At 41.4% G+C, this 23,066-nt stretch overlaps 1 protein-coding gene and 1 non-coding gene across 2 annotated transcripts in view; one reads left to right on the top strand and one right to left on the bottom strand.

The window, feature by feature from the left end:
• Positions 1 to 1,196: 1,196 nt before the first annotated feature.
• Positions 1,197 to 23,066, top strand: part of PolrMT (mitochondrial RNA polymerase) — a 46,418-nt gene continuing 24,548 nt past the window's right edge. Inside the window, exons 1-17 of the mRNA XM_084598882.1 lie at positions 1,197 to 1,386; positions 1,543 to 1,656; positions 2,002 to 2,195; positions 2,845 to 3,246; positions 5,217 to 5,336; positions 6,140 to 6,298; positions 7,186 to 7,254; positions 9,609 to 9,710; positions 11,528 to 11,677; positions 13,664 to 13,757; positions 14,671 to 14,744; positions 16,011 to 16,142; positions 17,228 to 17,347; positions 18,978 to 19,019; positions 19,518 to 19,600; positions 19,716 to 19,782; positions 20,257 to 20,392. Of these exons, the coding sequence (XP_084455008.1) occupies positions 1,230 to 1,386; positions 1,543 to 1,656; positions 2,002 to 2,195; positions 2,845 to 3,246; positions 5,217 to 5,336; positions 6,140 to 6,298; positions 7,186 to 7,254; positions 9,609 to 9,710; positions 11,528 to 11,677; positions 13,664 to 13,757; positions 14,671 to 14,744; positions 16,011 to 16,142; positions 17,228 to 17,347; positions 18,978 to 19,019; positions 19,518 to 19,600; positions 19,716 to 19,782; positions 20,257 to 20,392 (2,215 nt within the window). The 5' untranslated portion in view covers positions 1,197 to 1,229. The remainder of the gene's footprint in view (positions 1,387 to 1,542; positions 1,657 to 2,001; positions 2,196 to 2,844; positions 3,247 to 5,216; positions 5,337 to 6,139; positions 6,299 to 7,185; positions 7,255 to 9,608; positions 9,711 to 11,527; positions 11,678 to 13,663; positions 13,758 to 14,670; positions 14,745 to 16,010; positions 16,143 to 17,227; positions 17,348 to 18,977; positions 19,020 to 19,517; positions 19,601 to 19,715; positions 19,783 to 20,256; positions 20,393 to 23,066) is intronic.
• Positions 5,692 to 5,764, bottom strand: TRNAS-AGA (transfer RNA serine (anticodon AGA)). Its single transcript has one exon. It is a non-coding gene; the product is annotated as a tRNA-Ser (tRNA).

Genomic DNA, 23,066 nt, shown 5'->3' with positions numbered 1-23,066 from the left:
ATATACCATCCATGTTGACGCAAATACCATGTGCTGGATGCGCAAATGGATGAAAAACCTATACATGACCTCAGAAATCCGGTTGCCATCACAAAAAACCCGAACAATAAACATCTTACGCTAAAGCCGAGCAGATCACAGCGTCCGCGATCAATTGTTACTAAATTTTGTTACCTGCACCAATAAAAATGAAGAGGACTGAGATGAGTGTTTTGACGCGTAGGACGTGAAGACTGCAGCAATCCATTGCCTCGCAGAGCTTTCCACGTACCAATTTCGTTCGAGAGGATTTTTGCTACCGGAGATCATTTTGCTCCGTTATAACACATCCTGAAAATATGCGAATTACCAATTAGACACTGTCGCTGCTACGTTGACATAATCTTCTGTTACTCATGTGATGTGGTTGCCTCGTGACAGCACTTCTTTGTCTACCTGAGCCTATGCAGTAACGACCAACGTTAACGTCATAATAACCTGGTTGGTTGGTTGGATTTATGAGCCTACCTAGTAGCACAGATGGCGCAGACACGGGATGTTCAAAGTTTTTCCTAGAACTCGGGCGCTCGGGCCATTCGCGTTCTAAAAATTGAAATGGTTAAAACGTTAAAGACTATAGACACCAAATTTTGTTGGCATTTTTATTTTTGCCAATGATGCGTAAGACATTCCTGTATATAGATCACCACGCGCTTTTTGTCTAGGTTTAGGTTACGCGCGGCATGAAAAAAAAAAAAAAAAAGAACAGCTATATATTTTTTGACTCGCCATCTTTTGTATTTCCTGTCTTTGAGGCAGGCTGGCTTTAGAGTACTGGTAAATTAAAATGGCACAGGAACGATTATATCGCTTTAAACTTACCTTGAACGTCACAGCCATCGCTCGATTGTTGAAATCGAAATAGACGAAATTCGATTATAAATTATTTAGTGGCCGTAGATGAATATCATAAGATGGTGGTGGTGAAAACATTTAATTAAAGAGAGAGTCGATTTATGTACTATGGTGTCTAACGTATTATTACAAAAGATAAAACACAAACTCAAAACCAACCGTGCTCAAAACAACATGTCCGAGCATGCTGCTAATGTGCTTGAGGCTCTGGGGTGTTAAGAGAGTCGCATCGTCATTTCTACCACTGGTTAAACATGGCTGCGCCCTTGTAGTTTTCAGTTTTACAAATGTGCTTTTAGTATACTTTTAGCAACAGCTCGTGAATCCTATTTGTAATGTATAACTCAGCTCTTAGACAGTGCTCGCAGGTTTGTGATAATCTTCGTTCGGTGCGGAGACTACTTTGGACACTTCGTTGTGGCAATAACGTGCATGGTAGCGCTCGCTGTGAAGCAGCCGCGAGGACGCTTGTGGAACATCGAGGCACGAGTGGTAAGTAATTTCGTCGCACGCAGGCCGAAACCAAACGGTTTTAGGTCTCTCTAGAGCCTGATCGCGAGGTTCTTGTATAATTTACGATGCTTAGATCTAGGAATCTGTTGAACTGTGGGATTATTTACTCATGTCACCTTGTTGCCGCTGCTGTAGAAACGAGCCAAGCGATGTGTTACGCAACGAGTGCAGAACCGTCACTGAAGCCAAAAACGAGGAAAACGAAAGTCGGGAAGCAGAGGAAGACGCAATACAAGGAGCTGATGAAAGGTATGCTGACCGATGGCATGCTTAAAGATTTGCGGCATTTTACTTTCACCAGCACGCCTCAAACTGCGCAAAGCTCGAGCAAAAGCGCATCGTTGCCTGTTATGCCGGGCAATTTTAGACCACAAGTCAATAGTTTTTTTCTCGCTTATTTTCTTTCTTGTTTTGAGATACAGTATATGTGCACCCAGTTTCGTTTTGTGCTGTCACCTTGTCTCATTGCTAATTCCGTAGTACTTTGCAACTGTACTGTGTATTAAATGTTCTGGTGAGCATTTAAAATGAGTCCTCGGAATATCGCACAGAATAAATTTACTTTGTTGATTTGAACGTGATTATTTCTTTCAGTACTTGAAGCCCACAAAATGAAATTGGAAGGAATCGGCCAGCCACCTAACCGAAATATGTATCATCGGAGAGAAATCATACTGACTATTCCGTCGACATGCAACATAATATCTCTACCCACTAGCTGCGCTGGCTGCACTATCACTTGCGAAAAATGCGCATGCAACAAGGAAGTGCCCCCTGAGGGCCCTTGTGTAAGTGCTTACCATTGTTCTCTTAGAATGGAGTTACGCAGAGAATTGTAGATTTTGAAGGAATATGTAACCATTACACTTGTTCCTAATTCTTTCAAATAGAGTACAAAATGATATGTGATGTAATTGATTTATGTGGCTCTGGTTTACAATGGAAATCTTTACTATATCATGTTGCCTAGCCACATCCCAGGATATTACAACGAACACTGCGTGGTCATGTCTTAACTCTGATGATATCTCTCTTCGTATTTTTTTGAGTAATCAGTATGTGCTTACTGCTTCATAAGTTGAGGCAGTGGCTTCAATTAGCGCAGCACATGAAATTTGTTTTCTTTGCTCTTTTAACTTGAGTGCTTTCAATACCAGCTTCATTTTGTCCCAACAAACACTGTAATGGTTCATCCTTGATATGACTTTAAATTATAAGAGTTTGCAATATCTCCAGGCTGCTTCACAGAACACTAAAAAGAAGCAGTTGGCACATGCTGCTGTAGGTGTGCTCACTGTGGTGATGCATTCTCCAGGCAACATATGCAGTGCATGAGTGACTTAAACAGGCCATTACTTCTTATGAGTTACTCTTACATGGTACAGTATCATCTAGTTTGGCATCTGCAGTGTTTGTATAATGAAATTGCTCACGCAGGGGGAAGTCGCTGGGACTGTGGACACACCTATTGCATCAGATCTGAACCAGTCAGTTTCTCCATTCAAGGATGAAGAAGAACTGCTGGGAATCCCTGGTGACATGCGTTTTGCATCATCTTCTCATCCCTTTGTTTCTGATGCGGTTGAGGCAGCACATTTCGACAGTGAGCTGATGGAGGATGACCAGCACGAACTGCCGAACGAGTGCAGTGCCTCGAAGTCTGTTATTTTGCCGAAATCTTCTACAAAGAAGGCACCACCTGATACTCTACGACTCAATGCTTCACAGCAGGACAAGGTGGCAAAGGTCAAGAAAGCAGATCTGGAGAAGCTGGCGCAGGAAATGCAGCTGCGGATGAGTCTGCGGGCTTTTATAGAAGTGTGCGTGCACGCAAACCTGGTGAGCACCGTTACAGCCAACATCCATTTGCTAGTGGCTACCTTCATTACAGTGCCTGCTTTTAATTTGTTATTGAGACTCTAATGCAGCATAAAAACAACTGAAGGTGAGGACAGCACAAAACTGGCAAGGGCTACAAGGAAATAATTTTTCAAGAGAATTATATAATGCAATAAATGTGCAACCAATATCAAAATGACCATTGCTATCTTAAGAAAATGCATTTTGCTTTTGTCATTGCTTTATGTCTGATGTTGAAATGAGGACATAACAATTAACAGATAAAACCACTGTTCTGCTGCTGAGGGCTGGTTATTACTAAAAAAATTAGTTAATGTATGGGCTCCTGTTTTTAAATAGTGTCTACTAAAGGATTTAATGTATATCCCAGCACTGTCTTAAGCTATGTAAAGAAAGTTTCAAAAGAGTTAAGTGCTGTATACTATTTTCAGCTCTAGCAGCTACATTTCTATGTGGCTTAAGCATCTAATAATAATAATAATAATAATAATAATAATAATAATAATAATAATAATAATAATAATAATTAATGCAGCAGCAGCAGCATTTAACACGTCAGTTTTTCAGTTTGCAAATTGCTAGCTGAATAACAGGTTATTAAGGTTTGGCTTCTGTGGCATTGCTTCAGCGTTTACAACAAATTCAACTGTGCAGTCAATAAAATTGTTCTGGAAATAATGAACATAAAAAAAAAAAATGTCTTCAGAAAAAGCATTCTCTAAAAGAATGGCCCTTGAAATGTTCAGAAGAACGATGCTTGTGCTGTATTTGCAATATAGAAAAAAAATTCATAAATGTTCCCAAATTGGTGCAATCAAATTTTCTATAACAATAATACTGTCAAATAATGGTTTCTTTTTTTTTTTTCAAATAAATTTTTGGTACTTATTGTCATTTAGTACTGTGTGGTTTGTCACTGTCATTTTGTACAACTTTGAAAGGATGACCATGAATGCTGTCAAGGCAGTCTTTGGAGATGTTGTTACCATAAAGGCATACTCCTTCCTTTTGTGCCAAAACACGCAGTGAAAGCTTCAAGATCTTGGCTTATTGGGGCTTTATAGGCAAGATCAATAATTTCATATTTTGGTGGGAGTACTGCACAATCTCACTTTCTTTCCACTTGATGACATAGAAAATAGAATGACAGCACTGAAAGGTTTAATGCTAGAAGCCTCCTGAGAAATACTAAATTATCTTGACTACATACGTGTGTTTCTTATAACTAGGTAAACAGAGCTAACAACATAATATCTTGCAAATGCCTTCCACCTGTCCCTCTATGATGAGGAATCTCCACTCTTGACGGACGACACAGAGCCAACAATCATGCGGGAGCCTGGAATAGAAAGCATGGTGGGCCATAGACATCCAACCATGAAGAAATCCATTGAAGCCTTGTGCAGAATTTCGGATGTTCCAAACATTCTCCTGTACCACTGTGAATGATGCTAATGTATGAGCGGCTACCAAAATTCTGAGCACCACGCGCTGCCTGCACGTTGTTGATTCTGCAATCACTAGTAGTACTTGTGCTTTATTCACAAAGAACAGCTCGCGACGGAGCATGTGTGATACATCATGTGGGCTGTGTGTAAATGAAAATTGATGCAGGAGTACTCTTTCATTTGCTGACTGCCGCATTTGTAAGTAGAGTGTGCTCTTGAATCTGTGCATTGCTCCCTTGTCAATTACCTTTGCCATTTTGCACCATTATGTGCCGTCTCTCTGTTTCATATGTTAGCGGTGTGGCCCTCGTTTGGTGTAAGTGTGGCTGTCTGCGTGTCCTTCTGAAGTCTCCACCAATCTCCTCCCTTATTCTTTAATTGTATTTTTTTTAGGCACGGCTCTGGCTGGCACACTAAAGTGCTTTAGTTTTGTTGTCCAATGCACCTTCTATACTTGCTTTATGTGTACTACACATTGAGGTACATTTATTTTCATTTCAGCTGGATCAGGCCTTGTCAGCGCTCCACTTTCATCGACAGCGATCCAAGGAGCAGAAGAAAGGCATCACTGTGGTTGATGTTGGAATCTACAATCGCCTCATTGGTGGTTATGCAGCTAAGGTGAGCATCAATATATATCATGAGCTGCCTTTCATTTTGTGTGCTACCTAACTGTTAGAGCAGTGAAAGCTTTTCTTACCACTTGTGTGGCCATTACACATGGCCCTTCTTTTCTTCTAGCCAGTGAACCGTATTTAGGGGAATCCCCCAAGGTGGAGTAGGCTTGTAATAAGGGCTTGTAATAAATGACAGCGCTTGTCCGTTATTCTCCTCTCTGTTTGTCCCAAGTAGCCGCGCTGTTTTTTGATCTTGTAATAAGGGAGTAATAACTCGTTGACATCCAATCAAGCGCAGCCATACGGCTACAAAGGAAAGCTAGCAGCTTTCTCAGAAACTTTGTAGTTAAAGAAAATTTGTCCTGATCCGGGGATTGAACCCGGGACCACAGCCTTTCTGGGCCATCGCTCTACCAACTGAGCTAACCAGGACGGTCAGCAGATCACATTGTAGGGCGAGATTGAATTGATCAATAACTCGTTGTGGGAACGGTGTTGATCAAATATTTAGGGGAATATAGAGGAGATAATATACAGGAATATACAGGATAATAATACAGGAATATACGTATACGAATATACAGGAGATAGTGAAAATTTGTGTACCTTGAAAAACCACAGGTGCACACAACATGGCATAATAGTTGCTAAAGGAGTTAGGTACTGGAGTGTTATGCATTTGGTGCTGGTCTTTATTCTGCAATAGCTTCGTTCGAATGAACTTTACTTTGTATGTCTGCATTGTCTTCCTTATTCTTTGCCTGCCCTTTCTCTTTATGTGACACAAGTTCTCCTTTCGGTGTGCAGGGAAAGCTGTCTCGTGTTCAGGATATACTTCGCACTATGAACCATGACCACATCAAGCCAAACGCTGCCACATTTGCAGCTTTGCTGGAGTGCCACACACTGCAGTCTAATTTTTCACGGGAAACTGCTGAAAAGGTCATGAAGGAAATGGAGGAGCATGTAAGACAACATTCACAACTTTTACTGGGTTGTGCGAATATTGAAATTTTTGAATATGAACATGGGAAAAAAATGCCTTCGAGTATTGAATGAAATATCGAATAGCTCATCAGTTAAAGAATAGAAAATTGAAAATAGCAAACACTGTTCATCTTGTTTACTTCAGAATTTACATGGTATTTTCAAATAAAATTAAACGACTTGCATAGAAGTGCATACCCTATCGAAAGATCGAGTGTAAAGTTTTTGCAGGATTCCGTTTGCCAAGTTTTTTGTACAAGAAGGACCTGCATGAGACCGGGTGGAGCTGTCATGTCACTGATGAATACAGTAAACTGTCATTAATTTAGCCATCAAGGGACCAGGAAAAATGTCCGAGTTACTTGAAAGCTGAAGTTATCAAATGGGCCTGAAAAAAATCTGCCGAGAACAGTTTGCATCACATAATTTTACCTGATGAACACCTGCATGATGGATCTCTGCATTTGAGATCAAACCGAAATAAGAACGACATCTTTTACCGGTTTTGTCAAGTGCTTTGCTTTGTGCAAACTGTCAGGTAGGCCCTCTTCACAAAAGGTATGCATCTCGTCACATAACAGCCCCGTCGCGTTTTAAGGATGCTTCACTCCACAGCCGAGCGACGTGGCCAAGTATTGCAGTGAGGCGCACAGGACAGGGATACTGTAGTAAAATAGAAAATTTTCGGGGTATTTCGATAACCTTCGAATAATTGGAAATTTCGAATGTCAGTTTTTCGGATACAAATTGCGTGGACATATTTTTCAAGTGTGCAGGAGGCCAGCGCTCTGTTCTCATGTATATACATGAACATTCAACATTTTTTGCTTTGTGACTTATTTCTTGAGTGCTATTGCTTTTTCCAGGGCATATCTCCTCAGCAGCTGTTCAGAGATTGCAAATTTACTCGAAATCAGCGGGAACGTGTGCTTCAGGTAACTAATTTTTGTTGTCTGTTCTGGAATTCCTTAATCAACTTCTCAGCACATTAACATGGTGTGTAGGAATTCTGATAGCTTATTTCTTGAGGCTGCTCAACATCTTGGAAAAGGTGGCAAAGTTAACCACGCTTTGTAGTGATAATTCACACTGGAAACAGTGTACATAGGATTGAACCTTTCCAGATCTATTACAGATCTGCTTCAACATCTTTAGAATCTGGTGTTGTTAAGTGGTGTTCATGTACTTATAGTTATCAAATGAACATGGCCACAGATCATAGTATCTTCTTTCGACTGTCCTGTGGACAACTACTTGCCAGCAGTTGCACCGAGCGAACGATTAAAGCGAACGATCTAATTTTATTTTCAGTAGAAATTGATTGATTCTTTCTTTGCACCTGTGCTGAAGTTTTTACAGCATAAAAGAGGCAGTATAAAAATAGGATTTATAAGTGGAATGTTTCTGTTCTTGCCAATCAATCCAAACTCTGGATGTCAGGAACAAAACAGACTCCTTGATCACTGTTTGGAAGTGAATGGCAGTGTAGCCTGGCCTCAAAGACTTTCGTGAAGTAACCTTGACACCATCCCAATGTGCTACTGAAAATGCCCAGTAGTGATTATTGATTGTATTTCACTTTTTTATACTTTTCTAGCTTATAAAAGCTCTATTTTCAATGAAGGTAGCTTCTTTATCAGTAGGACACAACAGTGTGGTCATATAGGCCAAGTTCGTTTTGTCTTCAGTGTCCGTGTAACATTTTCTTGCAACACAGTTTTGAGTCCTGCCCCGGGGGTTGAGTGGTCAGGGCACTCAGACAACTAAGCCTTGAGGCTTGGGCTTGAGTCCAGTCGGGGGGGGGGGGGGGGGGGGGCAGTGTTTCAATGGAGGCAAAACACAAGGCCCCATGTACTGTGCATCGCCATTGCATGTAAATAACCCCAAATGATCGAAACTATCTGGAGCACATCACTGTGGCATCTCGTACAGCCTGACTCGCTCTGGAATGCTGAAATCCACGAACGATAAACCAAACCAGGTCTGATTTTTAAACTGTTGAAGTGTTTGAACTGTTTAATAGTGCTTAGGTCTCGTAGTACTGGTGCTGAAATCCTCTAAGACAAATGAAACTGGTTACCGGGACGAGCGCAGCATGCAAAAGTGCACACTGGGGCCCAGAGGGAGTGAGAGATATGCAGTATAGAGCGTATAGTTAGTTTAACACATTAGTGCAGTTCACATATGTCAGTGGCATTCAGTGGTGTCACTGTCAGTGGTGTTCACTTGTTCTTTATGCCTCCGTAAACAGTACTGTGCATGTTGGATACCTCCCTTTGAAGAACTAGGGTCAAACTGCTGAGATATATTAGAATGAAAGAAGAATTTTGCATGAGTTGAAATTCAGCATTATGTTCTGTGGTTGAAAACAGCATCAGTTTTCTAGGAATAAAGAAGTCAATTAAAATCTTTATTGTGCTGTGTGGTTCATCGCCTTAGAAAGGACTCGGGTGCCTGGAAGGGAGACGATCTGTATATGTTGAGGAATAATAAATATGGCATTTTTATCTTCCGTACAAAAAGATTTCGAAATACAGTAGACCCCCATTAATATGAACCTGATTAAATTAGTATAGACACAAAAGTTTGGTTTCATTGTTTTCGTGTTAACTATGCATAAGACATTACTGGACAGGAATTGTCTCCTGGTATTAGTCTACAACTGTCCGAAAATTTATAATTGATTTTCTTTTCTCACCGTTTTTGGTTTTAACAACGTAGATATGGCTACGGTGTCAAAGTCAATTCGAAGTCGCCCGAGAGACGAAAAAAGTGTGATATAATTGCTGCTTCTTGGCTCATTGTGATTCCTGTTCTTGATGATGATTTCTGTTCTGATTGACGGTTTAGTTTATATGGTTTAATGTTCCAAAGTGACGGAGATGATGGTTTGACTCTTTTCTTTTACCATTATTTATTTATTCTGCTGCTGCATATTTTTTTAATGTTCTGTGTGCACATTTTATTAAGTCGTTATCTGCTTCATGATACTATTGAGTATATTCTAATTTGCATTTGGTTCTTCTTGAATAGACATTGTGTTACATGCACGGCTGAGTGTGCGGACCATATTGCTTGGTGATTGTGCAGACAAAAGGAAGTATTAATGCATGCAGCACTAATGAAAAAAAAAATTAAACATGATTTTTGATTATGTTATTAGTGGCACATTTTTAATACAGTGAGTAGATGTTTGCCTAGAGGCGGTTGTTTGCTTCAGCGCACTCGGGACGTTAGTAGGGGGCGTGGTACATTATCTTTTTTCTTAATCATTATTTTAATTTGACAGGCCATTCACAAGGTGATCCCAGACTTTGAACCTGCACCGATCATATTACCAGAAAATTATGACTGCAAGCTCTTGCGGCACCTTCAGTCCCAGGAAAGAAAGGTAAGCGTAGGTTATCATGAGGTGATAAATGTACTAATTCGTGGGGATGGAGTGGTATAGAAATTGTTCTAACTGTAGATCGAGTGGGCACCTAGACAGTTTAATTGTGGAGTGGTACAGAAATTGTTCTAACTGTAGATCGAATGAGCACCTAGACAGTTTAGTTAATGCCTTTGATAAAATTCATGGACTGCACTGCGAATGCACTCAGCTTTTTTCTTAACACTAGTAGTGAATGTGGACTGAAAATTTGTTTTGTTTTGTGGGGTCAGCTGAAATAATAATAATATTAGTAATACATATATATAATGTGGTGTTGATAGGACTAGGTTGTTATTTTGAATAAACAGAGACTGAACAGCACTAGTTGATGGGATGGAATTAAAGAAGACAGTCGTTTGAAGGGAGACAAACCAGCCGGCCTAACTCAGCCTACTTATCATGTAAGAGGAGTGCATGGTATTTGTTGCAGGGCTTTAGTTCTGCATGGCTGCATAACAATAATGCGAAATGCAAAAATGTTTTTTCGCTCCTAGACCAAGTTTGCATGACCTTGTGGTTGTTGCACATTGAATTTTGACAGCAATGCCTTGCACTCCTCGAAGAATAAATTCAGTTGAAAGATCTGTGTGGCAATTATTTTTTGTTTAATTAGCAGCCTCTTTCAGAATTTCTAGTTAATAGAAAACACTGTGCGAAAACACAGGACTAGTAGTAAGAAGTGGGGATGATGTAACATGCTGTAGGTATGCATTTCGTGGAGGTGTACCAACATTGCCAAGTGTCTCCCTCAACTGGTTGACAGTTAGTGGACGTTCTCCTTAGCTTCGGAAATTTCTTCTCGCTGCTTTGTAAAGTTTATTGGACACTTCCTATGTGAGGATTATTGTTTGGAGGCTTTTGCATTGCCTTATTATGCCATGCTGTTTGAAGTACCTGGCTTCTCGAGTAATTTTTTGGAGTCGCCCATGATGAGGGTGATTAATTGGTTACCGTTATTGCTACTCTAATGCATGTGCCTGAGTTTCGTGCTGAAACAAGTAGTTATGTGCACAAACATGGACGCAGCAATGTGTTCTCGTTTGTATTTCACATGCTTGTGTGGCGCATTTTGTTTCAATGCCTGACTCATATGGACGAGGCAACATGTTATGGGTTTAAAACGAATACATTTACCCAAATTCCCTGGACAGTGAGAAGTGTATCAATTCCTTTGCCTTTTTTTGTCAGCTGTGCCATGCATTGACATTTCTGTCTGCCATTGTGCAAGGCCTAGAACCATGGACATTTTTTAGGCAGCAGTCCTTTGTTTTTAAAATATTACCTTATGCTTGTCTCACTTTAAGCTATCTGCCATGGTTGTTTACAGTGACCCTAATGTTTAGCTGCTGAGAGCGAGGTTGAATCCTACTTGGGGTGGCTGGCTGCATTTGAAAACTGCTTGTAAACTGTGTAATGTCAGTGTGTGTCAAAGAACTTTGAGGTGATCAAAATTAATTTGGAGGCCTCCACTACAATCTGCATTGTAGCTCGTGGCTAGTTCGGGGAGCTGAACTACATGTGTTATCTGTTCATATGTTATTGCTATCTACCTAAACCCCTATTTAATACAGAGAATCAGTTCAGTGGTCTTTGCATGTTAATATCTAGTTTCTTTCATTTTCTTTTTTATTAACCGTTCTTTGTCTCTCTTTTAGCTGTAAACAATTACTAGTAGTATTGACTCCTATAAGTGCGCCATTTGCTGGTGAACAGAAGTACCTTGTAGTGTGCACACGTGCTGCTGGCACATATCATTTCACTTGCGAACTTTTCAGCACATGCCTTACCAAGTTCCCGGCGACCTGCCAACCATGGAGGAGCTACAAGAGTGTGCCCGCCTCCAGATGAGCTGGGAGACAGAAGGCCAGGTCACAGTGCAGTCGCTCGCAAAGGCAACAAACCCTTCAGAAAAATTGAACCTCATGGTTGGTGGTTATTGCATTTTTTACGTTTTTCTTTTTCTCGGCAACTACTTAGTGTGGCACTTCTGTGTCTTGCAAAAGGTGGGACATGGCCAGATTTGGAGGCCGTATTTGAACAATGTGAGCAAGGTCGCCTGATAGCTTTACCGGTTAAGAAATTTATGAAATTTTTCTTGGATATCGGTGCAAGGATGAAAACAGCTGCTACAAGAGGCGCTGGTGTTGATAGTGTATGATAAGCCACTGCTTCTCCAGGCGACGTTGCTTCATTGGGAGACTCGTGAGGGAAATGAGGTCTAGCGCAAAGTAGAATATATATATTGTTACGATGCGGCAAGCCAATGAAAACAGGAGAACAGAGAACAGGGAGAAGATGTTGGATGATCGTGAGGTGAAGTTTTGTGAATTGTTAGCAGGCCTAGTGCGAGCGCTCCTGCTCGCGCCACTGCCCTTTTCTTCTTCCTTGCTCGTCTGTAACAATCGCTCGTCACATAGTAGAGCTTTCAGACAGAGAAGAAGTAATACAGACACAAGTTTTATGCTTTCCTGGTGCTTTTAAGGTCGTTTTCTAGGATATGAGAAATATGGCTGGGATCTATTAGTGATGCTGTGGTCGACAATGCTCTCTAGGTGTCTCACTCCGTTTTGCTGTGACCTTACTAAGGATCATAGCTGTCGAGCATACAGCTGCTGCTGAAAACCTGTCGCCGCCAACTGAACGCGCCGTGCCGAACAGGCTGATGTTGAATTGACACCCAAATGGCTCTCAGCACCACTATGGTGGCTTACCTCTCACTTGTGTCAGGTTGAAACAGTATGGGGTCTTGATAGAACCAGCTGTGCCACTGCTTGAATGGGGAGAACTTTACAGGTCACCATTGATTTGATGCAGTCTGGTCTGAGAAGCTCTCTGTTAACCCAGGGTCAGATTGTGAAGAATGGATGCTCTGGGCTGATGCACATGTATGCCTTCCCCCCCTTCTCCCCCATTATTGGTGGGTCCTCCCCACGTTCATACTACACTACTAGAATGTACCCAGAACTTCATTTTAATGACACTAACCAAAAAACAAAGTACGATCAATGGGATTAATGCAATAATAATGCAGTGGCATTAGTTTTACAACACAGAACACAAATGCAGCCAGTAATCCTCAGTTGGAGAGATTGCAAGGGACATTTCCATGGGCAATATGGCGTGGACTTTCTTTTTCACGGTTCCAAAGTGGGAGAAAGGGAGCGATGTAACTATTAAATAGATAGAGGGGGAGGGTGAGTCAAGGCAGATTTAGATTTGAATTTTTCTTCTCATCTCACCACATAGAAACCTGTAACCTTGTTTGTAAACGTACTGCATTTGTAAAAGAAAAAAAAAAAATGTGTGTCACGGTTCTATTTTTTTTCTTTTTTTTTTTTTCGGGCTGGTTTTCTTTTAGTAACTTTCTTTAGCATCTCTTGGCTCCAGGCAAGATTCTCATTGCAAAACAATTTCTTAGTATGAATCAAACAATTCATTGTGTGATGTTTCAGTGCAGTTTCTGGCGTTTTAGGAAAAAAAAAATAGTACTCAGTACCCTTTTTTTGAGCCAGTATGGGAATGAAAGATTATTGTATATTAGTATCATTAATTTCCAGACCTGACACATTTTGACTTGCTGTCATTTTACAGTGACCAAATTGTGTGCACCAGCTGAAACTTGGCACCTTTGCCTTCAAAACAGGCTTTTTGTAAATGCTATGAAGCACTGTGGAGCACAAATTTCACCAGCTTATACCTTACAACAAGTACAGTTTAAGTGCAGAAATTGCTTGTGCATTGCTTATTTGCTTTTAGTGTGGCTTTAATGTGTCCGTCTTAAACTTCATGATTGCGGGGTGTGTCTGAGGCTTCACAGGCATATTGCATTTGAGCATACATGGACCTCGTATCTGTTTTTAATTTTAATTTTCTTTTTTGCTTGTCTTTCGGCTCTTTGGCTTGACCAACAGAGGAAGCAAGTGCAAGATTGCGAAGCCATGTGGAGGGTACGGTTGAAAGATGCCTTCGTGAAGAATGTCAGATCTCTCTTCAGCCACTCCTACTGTGAGTGGACATCTGTATTGTAGCTTTCGTATTATTTGTGTACGAGGGCACTGCAAGTTAGTTTGAATGCTTTGTTGAATGTTACAAAAGTTCGAATTCAAGAGTGTACTTTCATAAAAATGGCGATGTAGTTATTATGAATCTTGATTACTCGGCCGATGCTGGGAGAAGATGTAGTGCATGCAGTTTGTTTTGTATTTTTGCTCACTGCACAAAACCTTTTTGTGCTCATACCTTTAGCAAGTTTTGTTGTGTTCAACTGTTCTTTCAGTGGAATAGATCATCATGAACATGTAAAAGCTGCGCTGCTTCCACCTTAGATGTTATGTATGGCTGGCAAATGCATTCTGCAAAATATATGTCTGGACACCCGGAATAGATTTCCAAAGCTTGATTATTTCATTCATAGCCTTGTTGACTTCTGGTTGGATCTGCTCTGTGTGATTATTGCTGGTAACCAGCTGCTGTATAAACTAGGAAATGGCACTTGTAGGCACTCTGTGATGTATGGGCTCATTTGAACCTACTAAGTATCAGTATACCTCACAGGATGAAGATGGAAATCAGAGACGGAATAAAGAAAAGATTGAAGTGAGACTGGCATTCCATTTTTTTTCTTATCTTTCATCAGTGCAGGGATTTTAGAAGGCAGTATAGCTCAGAAGGTTTTGTTGATATACAGTGGTGGCTATTAGAATATTGGGCTCACATTTCAGGTTCACATTTTGCCCTTCTGTTAAAAGACTTAGCCGTCTTCATTGCCCTGTGCTCACTGCTTACCTCAGTCTCTTGTTATCTATATCACAAGTATTTGAATCTCGCTCTTGAAATCGCTTGTCTGTTACTGTGAAAAGTTGTTATGTCTGAGAGTTAGTTAGCGTCTATGGGCTAAAATAGGACTTTGTGTTTCTAGTACACCGTGGAATGTCGTTGTACCCATACTTATCTGTCCTGGAGCCGGATGCCTATGTGAACATCATGCTGCAGGTATAACTCCTTTTTCTTTATAGTATTCCATAATAAATGTGCACACTTGTTTTCTTCTCTTTGGGTTGAATTACTTTACTGTTGCAGTAACGGCCTTTCATTCACACCTTGTTAATTTGGGAATCTGGATAAACAAAATCTGGCTTGGCTTTGACCGTCGTTCATATGTAAGTCTTTGGTGTGGGATGCTTGTTAATTCAGATGCTGTGGGTCTCGCACTGGGTAATTTGATCAGCCTCCTAAAAGAAGCCGCATTTGGGTATGACTCGCACAGCGAAAAACTGTTCAAGCTGCCTCGCTGAAAATCTGATTCCCATACTGAAGAGCTGCTCATGCACCTCCGATGAGCACACAACAATAGTAGCGATGATGAACAAACTCTCCTTTCCTTCCAATTCTGAGAATAGCCCGACCACTCAATTTCAGCTTTGGTTTTTGGTTTTGATTTTCTATTCTCTGCACGAGCCCACCATTATGGTACCTTGGCTAGCCAGCATCAGCTGGCTAAGCTAACCCAGTTGAGTACAGCTTCACACACTAAGGAGTGTGTCACTGTAGTTTGCTTATCTGCCCCCCCCCCCCCCCCCCCCCCCCCATTCCCTGCTATAGTTTACAGTAACTTTATAGTTTACTGCACAATTGCATACAACTACTTGCATATAAGGATGGCAGTTGAACTTTCCTCATATTTAAAACAGGGCTATGTTCTTTATGTTGTTCTATTACACGCATAGTCTTTGGCCTTCTGCCTCTTTACCTCCTTTAACTCTAGTTCCACGGGGTAAGTGCACCGAGTGTTTCGAGCTTTTGAGCATCCGAAATAACTTGCTTTATTGTGGTGGTCGACTTAGTAACCAGTTGCTACTTGGGGAAAAAAAAAAAATGGTCATTAAGGAGTTCTCAGAATTGTAGTTTATCATTATTTGGCTCTGCATCTTCAGCTGTAAATTTCTGACTGCCATTAAACATTGTTTTGTTTTGCAATATTTTGAGCCCGTAACCATCTCTTTAATCTAGGTCCGTATTCCGAGTTTGCTTCATTTTCAGAAGCGTCATTTTTGCCATTTTTGCCCTCGAGTGATTGGTGGAAATGCCGGATTGGAAGTGACAACTGAGCCAACATCCGGTCCTGCCGTTTGCACCAGTCAGATGACTCAAGGGTCAGGGTGAAAACGACACTTCTTAAAACGATGCAAGCTTGGAATGTGGATATCGGACTCTGTCTTTCATTTCATTTCTTAACTTCGTGATTATTTTCTCCACCAGGAAATACGAGCTCTGGCTATGTCTTCAGAAACCTTCAGTCCAACTATGAGCCAACTTCATCATGGAGTAGGGACCAAGGTCATGACCCGTTACATGACTGCTGTGAAGGAACGTAACGGCATTGCAGCCAAGGTTGGTTTGTCAGGCTTTACTACTTTGCAGCATGCATTTGGGATTTGGCGAAAATATGTTTGGTGTGCATTGAAATGTTCGACAAAAAATTATCCGGGTTCAACGCTGCTGAACCGAGTGTGGAGCAAAAGCTTTGGCTGTGGGTGACCGAGCGTTGCATCGAACACAACCAGCCTTCTGTTGAACGCATCAAAGTTCACCGGCCTTTTAGGTGGTGGTGGTAAAGGCGTTTATTGCATCTAAATATGGGGGACACTTAAGCTCCGCCTTTAAGAGTAGATGCGTTAGCGTAGGCTACCAGCCCACATATAAAGCCCCGCTTTAACCAAGCCGTACGAATGTGCCTTAGTGGCCTATAGGTGTAACGTGAATACCAAGGTCCTGGCTGGCTGATTCTGACATAACCGTCCCATGTGAAATGAGAGACCCAAGTTGGCAGCTCCTGCCACGGTGCCACGCCGACGGCTTGAAAACCTACAATAGTGTAGCTTTCGCTACAAAAACTGGTGAAGTGCATGAATGGATTTGTCTTGTGGAGCGGTCGCTGCTGTGGTTTTCTTCAACATTTTTGTAAGTTTTGTTGCTTACAAGCTGTAGCTTTAGTTCATCTTGGCAGTAAGGAACTTGGTTGTTCCCCATAGAGATTTTATTCTGTAGCAGCTGGTTTTACTGAATGCTTGTCACTGGAATAAACCTTCAGTTGGTAGTCATTGCTGTGTTCATTGGTCTTCTCGTCTCTGGTGCTTGTCTGTGTCCGCACTATTCCACACCAGATTCTTAACCAACTAGATTGCCAAAACATTTTGACACGAATTCTTCCTAGTGTCAGATGATGAATAGGACTGTAACGGGACCTTTTATAGAACCAAACACGTGAACAGCTTTTTTTTTTTGTGGCAGTTAGCTTAATGTGCATGTTAACTAGTGCATGTTAACTGGCACAAATACGGGCAGGAATCTGCAGCAGCTGCGGAGCCTAGCAGTTTTCCGATCACTAACAAGGCATTCAGTTTCAGAAGAAAGTATTCAAATGGAGAGCATGTTTTATGTGTTCAGGTCTTGACAGTACATGCTTCACTCTGCAGGTGACCTCGTTGTATGAGAAGTACCTTGAGTACTGTCTCCAACCTGAGCTTTGGAGCCAGTACTCAGCACGGGAGTGTTGGCAGAGGCTCAAAGCTGAGAACAGCTCAGGACCTTCCTTGGTAAGGCTGTCTGTTAAGCGAGTGGGCCGTCCTAATCTAGGTTTGTCTTTCTTGAAACTGTCAATTTTGTCAGTGTTATCTCTTTCAACTGCTGCTTAATGCACTATCGTGAAGTGTTCTGATGTAGATTGTAGCTCAGCCTGCGCACTGTGAGCCTGGATTTATTGATATGTTTATTCATATCAAACAGTCAGAATGTTCCGTTGAGATGCTAGGGTTGGGAAATCATGGGGTGAGGTTAGTGTGGAGTGTGTCTGAGGGGGGCCTTCGGTCCCTTGTACTCGTTTTCTGTGCCTACATCACTGTCATGCGTTCAAGCCATCCTAACTAAATGAAGCTTAACAATGGCTCTCGCCTGGCATGTATAGCTGTTGAAGGCATTGCGGAAGCAAACTGTGCCTTAACACTAATTAGATTACTCTATTTATTGCCTATTGGTAATGTGATTAGACGTGAGAGTGGCTAATTTTGCGGCACTGTCTGTTATGTCTTTGACACGAAGATTGTTAAGCCTAGCAACGCCCAGCGAGTGGTGCTCTGTCACCGCGTTTCTTCAAGAAGCGTGTAACTGGTGCAGGTGCTATGTATTCTTACTCCTCATTTACAGCTAACCTTATCTACTGCCATTTTCAAATATATTGAATCAACGATACATTGAACTTCTTTGTGATCTGCTTCAAGTTTGATAGATCCAGGTTTGACTGTGTCATATCCTGCTTGCCCATTCCGTCATGAGCAAAACATTCATCAGTATGCTTGGTTTCATGTGAAATGCAAACATTCAGTGTTGAAACTAGATGTGGAGATATTTTAGGGCTGTATCAAATAGGCCCGATAGGTCTTAGTGTAGGTTCTGGGAATGGTTGGCTTTCCTGCATTGACTTATGGGTTCTTTAAGCAGCTAAATCTGTGTACACCTTGACCCATGCCTTTAATTTTGCCTACTTTTTGGACCATTATTGACCGTAATTGCTCATGACAGACAGTTTTTCCATTCAGCAATTATTGTAGTGGTTTTTGGGAGGTTGGCACATTTTACTGCAGGTGTTAATGGATATCGCAGGAAGTTTATAGGATGCAAATAAAATGCATTGGATTAGATGTATTTTCAAAAGCAGCACATGGCACTGAGGATAATTGCTTCCATTTGCATGTTGAGGAGCAGTGAAAGGGAAACTACTGATAAGCTCTAATCTGTTCTAACAAAGGTGCCCAGATGCCATGTCATTACTATATGGCAGACATGGACTGGATTGGTTAAAATCTTTGGACTTGAAAATCCTAGCACCACATAATCGCAGAATGTCAAAAGTTCTGAAAAGACTGAGGGACTTTCAGGCAGTAAACTCTTAATAATTATCTGAACTTGGAAAGGATAAATGATTTGGTAGAAGTAGTAGGCTTGTGCGGTTCGAATTCAGAGGGGCGCTCCTGTGCACAGGGTGCTGGCGGATTGAAAAAATTCAGTTCAAATAAATTGGAAGTCCTAGTTCAGCATGTCCAAATTGATGAGGGCCCACTGTATTGTCTTATTCTTAAGTGCTGTTGATTTCTTTATGGCATTGCACTATGCGGCCCTAATGAAAGCAAAAGAGACGTTTTTCATGGAAATATTTTCTTTATTTTAAAGGATATGGAGATAACTCACTGGCCGTTCCATGCTTCACTAGGGGTGAGTAAATAGCATGGTTACAATGTTTAGTTTGGGAGGTGGGGGGGGGGGGGGGGGGGGGGGGGTGCTGTTTTTGCATTATTATTATTATTATTTTTTTTTTGTTGTGTGTGTGTGTGTTTGCTGTCATTGGCCACAAAGAAGTGAAGGCAGCGGTTTGTAATATAACTATTCTGGTTAGTGCCAAGTTGTTACCTTTTCCCCTTGTATCTTGTTCAGAGTGAGCCTTATTTTTATGGTGCACGTTGAGACCTTTGGATGCCTGGTTTTCAGAATTTTATATTAGGCATTGACTTATATTTTCTCTCATTGTGCTGTAAAAGTTCCATTGATACTTGTGTATTTTCTTTTTTATTTTTACCCTTGCAGCACTAAACAGTCCATATAATAGACTGATACTGTGGTACAGTTTTTAGTTAGTGAGAGTGTAATTTATGGCTGTGAACATCTATGTTAGCATTATGCACATGATGTTTTACTGTTGCACTCATTCTTCAGGTTGGACGCTTTTTGTATGATATAATATTTCACGAGGTCAAGATTGATATAAATGTGCTGCGGCCTTCGTCGTCTTCCACAAAGTAAGTTCAATTCTTTTCCAGGTACTATTGGAATTTCTTTTTGTAAATCTATTGTCTTTTTAATATTGAAGCGCTGTTTGGCCTAGATTTATGTTTATTATGTTCCCACTTCCAGGACAATGGTGCCTGCTTTCTACAATATCTACAGGACCTCTGGCTTTCGAACCAAAGAGGAGATAAAGGTGAGAAATGCTTCAGTTTCTTCACTTGGGTCCTTGTAGTTAAAGGGTGCCTGCAGGGGTGTTTTGACACCATATTTTATTCAAACTTGTCCTACGTATACATTGCTTTCACTAAGTTTGGTAGCCACGTATCCCCAATAGCGATTTCCACAAGCAAATTGCAGTGATGCAATGTCTCTTTTTTTTTCTTTTTCGTGCCTCTGAGGCTTGAGGGCTATTTCATCCAGCTTCAGCCATCAGGGATAAGGTTCATGATAGTCTTTACATCATCATTGTCACAAGTTTCTGTCGGGCAGCAGGAAAATATTTGCTTCATTTGAATGCATTTGTGCTGTTGAAAAAAAACCTCAGCAGAGGTGTGAAGGACTAAACAGTTTAATGTTAGGAATGTCATTGAGGTGAAGTTGTCCTCAGTGTCCTTTCAAGTTCAAGCTTCCCAGTGTCATGCACAGTGTTTCGGTGCTCTCCCCCCAGCCTCATCCACTGCTCTCGAAGATGTACCGCGAGGCTTCTCCGGAGGAACTTGCCTTTGATGTTGAGCTAGTGCCCATGGTGTGTCCGCCGTTGCCCTGGAATGACGTCAACAGCGGCATCTTCCTGCTCACGCAGAGTGAGTTCTCTTCTATGACCCAGTGCTTTCGCGGCCCTCATCCTTACAGTAGGAAATCGCAGCAAAAAGTTCCGAAGTTGCGACTTTCTTCTCATTTTGTTTGAACATTGAGGAGCTACTGAAGGGTAATACGGAGTTTAACTGGATAGAGACATAGCCTCCTTTATACTCTCTGTGCCTGTCAACGCGCCGCACGAATAATAGAGCGGCGCCGTCGGGTAAAGTTGCGCGGCGCTGCCGCTCCCCTCGGTGAGGACGCCACTGACGTAGGGGTCGAGGCGCGCGGGTACGAACGTCGGCGCGGGGTGGGAGCGCTGTTATTCGTTAGCGGGATAATTGTTCCTAAGCATGAATTGTGCATATTCAGCTTATTTACTTGTAAGGCCGAAATCCACTAAGCATAACAAGTGATCATGATACTTGTTAGGCAATAACACCAACGCTATATGACATTTTATGTCAGGCAGTTTAAATAAATTGCGCATGGTTCGAAAAACTGCATGACTGTTCCACAAGCTCTAATGGTAATAGAAAAATAACAATGCTAGTCTACGTTGCAATAAAACAAAATTTAAGATGAAAGGCACCAGCATTTATTTACACATCTCACAACAGCAATTGTGCTACAAGAGTACCATGTAGAAGTGGTGTGATGAATAGTTGCCACAAGTAAGGCAAAATGTTCACGGTGACTTCTGTCACTGATAGCACTTCAGAAGCCAGCTTGATTTACAGATGGTTGGAACAACTGCATCTCAGTATGCCATTGAGATCTGTAAGGAGAAAAATTTTGATATCAGTTGTTACTTTCAATTTTTTCAGCACGTCATACAAACGTTTTTTTTTTTTTTTTAACTTGAAAAACAAGGAAAGACAAATATACGCGTTTCATCTTTCTGTTTCGATCAATCCAAAATAATCGTCACAATAGGCAGAGCTTGTGTTTTTATTTTTCTCAGAATTGCGCAGTTAGTGAAACAAAAAATACTGCGCTGGAGCACATGTAACATACCACACAGATGAGCTAACCAGGGAGGAAGTTATAATCGCAGTCCAGAAAATACACGTGCACATTTAATATTATTATCACCTTACTGACGCGTAATAAACTCACTTCTGGTGCTGTCATTATTTTTCACAGGCCTTAATGCGGTTGAGTTCGAGTTTTGTGGTTTCCGATGCTAGAGAGGGACAGCGATTTAGTTGACAAGGAAAACTAATATAGGCTTTGCACGATTCGGTCTAACTCACTTTAAAGTATTAAAGTAAGTATGTCTGTTTAGTAGAGATCTTGTGTTTCTATTTTATCACAAATTTTCGTAATTAGCGTATACTGCAAAAAAAACTTCGCAGGAGCACATCTAACACACTACACAGGCGAGCTAGGAAGGGAAGCAATTAGCATTGCAGTCCAGAAAGCACAGGTGCATATCTAACATTACTGTTGCAGACTAGTATTGACGCCTAATAAACACAGTGTTTAGTGCTGTCACTATTTTTTACAAGCCTCAAAGCAGCTGAACACTATGCAGCGATCACCGGAAGGACAAAGCAAAGCTGGCACTTACCAGTTGGTGCAATGCTGTATTCCTGCAGCACCCAAAGGCAGAGAAAAGTAGAAGCATGACCTTGCACACTGCAAAACAGTCCATGAAACAGCGAGAAAGCGGCAGCGCATGGCTATCCGGACCGCTTTGCAACACGGCGCAACCGGCACTCGCCTGGCGAGGGTGACCTTACGTCCCTGTCGCCATCTCTCGGCAGCCAGCGGCGTAACTTGTCAACAGAGGAGGAGTGGCGGCGATGGCCGCGGAGTGCAGAGTTGCCAGGCACAGAGTGTATAAAGGAGGCTATGGTAGAGATTTAGTGTTCTCATGATTGCAGAGATGTCATCTCTGATGAAAACAGAGTTTGGATAAGCCCAGAAATCATGCAAATGCAAAATACATGCAATGACACCCTTCAAGAGTCAAATTATTCCTTGGCTTTGATTGGTTTGCAAGTGCCATCACACTACGGGGCCACATTTTGATGGGGTGCATGCAGTAGCATTTGTTTGCTCCGAAGTGCTTTGAGGTTTGCCATTTGCTGTGACCTTCCAGTACCGCACGAAATAAAAGTGATGTGATAATGCCATGTTCTGGTCGATTGTAAATCGAAGAGGAAATTTAGAATTTTGCAATTTTCTCAGCAATGTAGGCCCTTTCAGATAAAAAGATGCTGCTATACTTGCGGAAGAGTAATAAACCTAGTTGCCTATTCCATTAATATTTCTCTTTGATGTCTGTTTACTAGAGATTCTCTTTCTTTTCTGAGGCTTGAACAGTATAGTACTGCTCAAAACAGCTCTGGGCTCAGTGAGTGCTTCTCTGCCTTTTGATGCCATCTTAGCATCTTACTTTTTGTTGTATTATGTGTGAATATGCCCCTGGCGACATATACACACCTGCTGTAATTATTTAAGTGTTTAATGATGTGCACTGAGTGAAGTGTGCATGTATGTATTCCTATAGTTTAAATGTATATATACCTGATGTTTCTGGCAACATTGCTAACATCAATCACCATTGCTTTTATTTATTTTGAAGGCATTTGAAAATAGAAAGATAGCTCTTGCAATTTACGTGGATTTTAAAAAGGCATTTGATTGCTTGAATCATAACTTACTGCTAGA

Source organism: Amblyomma maculatum, chromosome 3 (assembly GCF_055883805.1).
Source record: "Amblyomma maculatum isolate TAMU_Amacu chromosome 3, ASM5588380v1, whole genome shotgun sequence".
Lineage (NCBI taxonomy): Eukaryota > Metazoa > Arthropoda > Arachnida > Ixodida > Ixodidae > Amblyomma > Amblyomma maculatum.
Note: the sequence above shows the minus strand (reverse complement) of the source record. Positions and strands in the feature narration are given on the sequence as shown.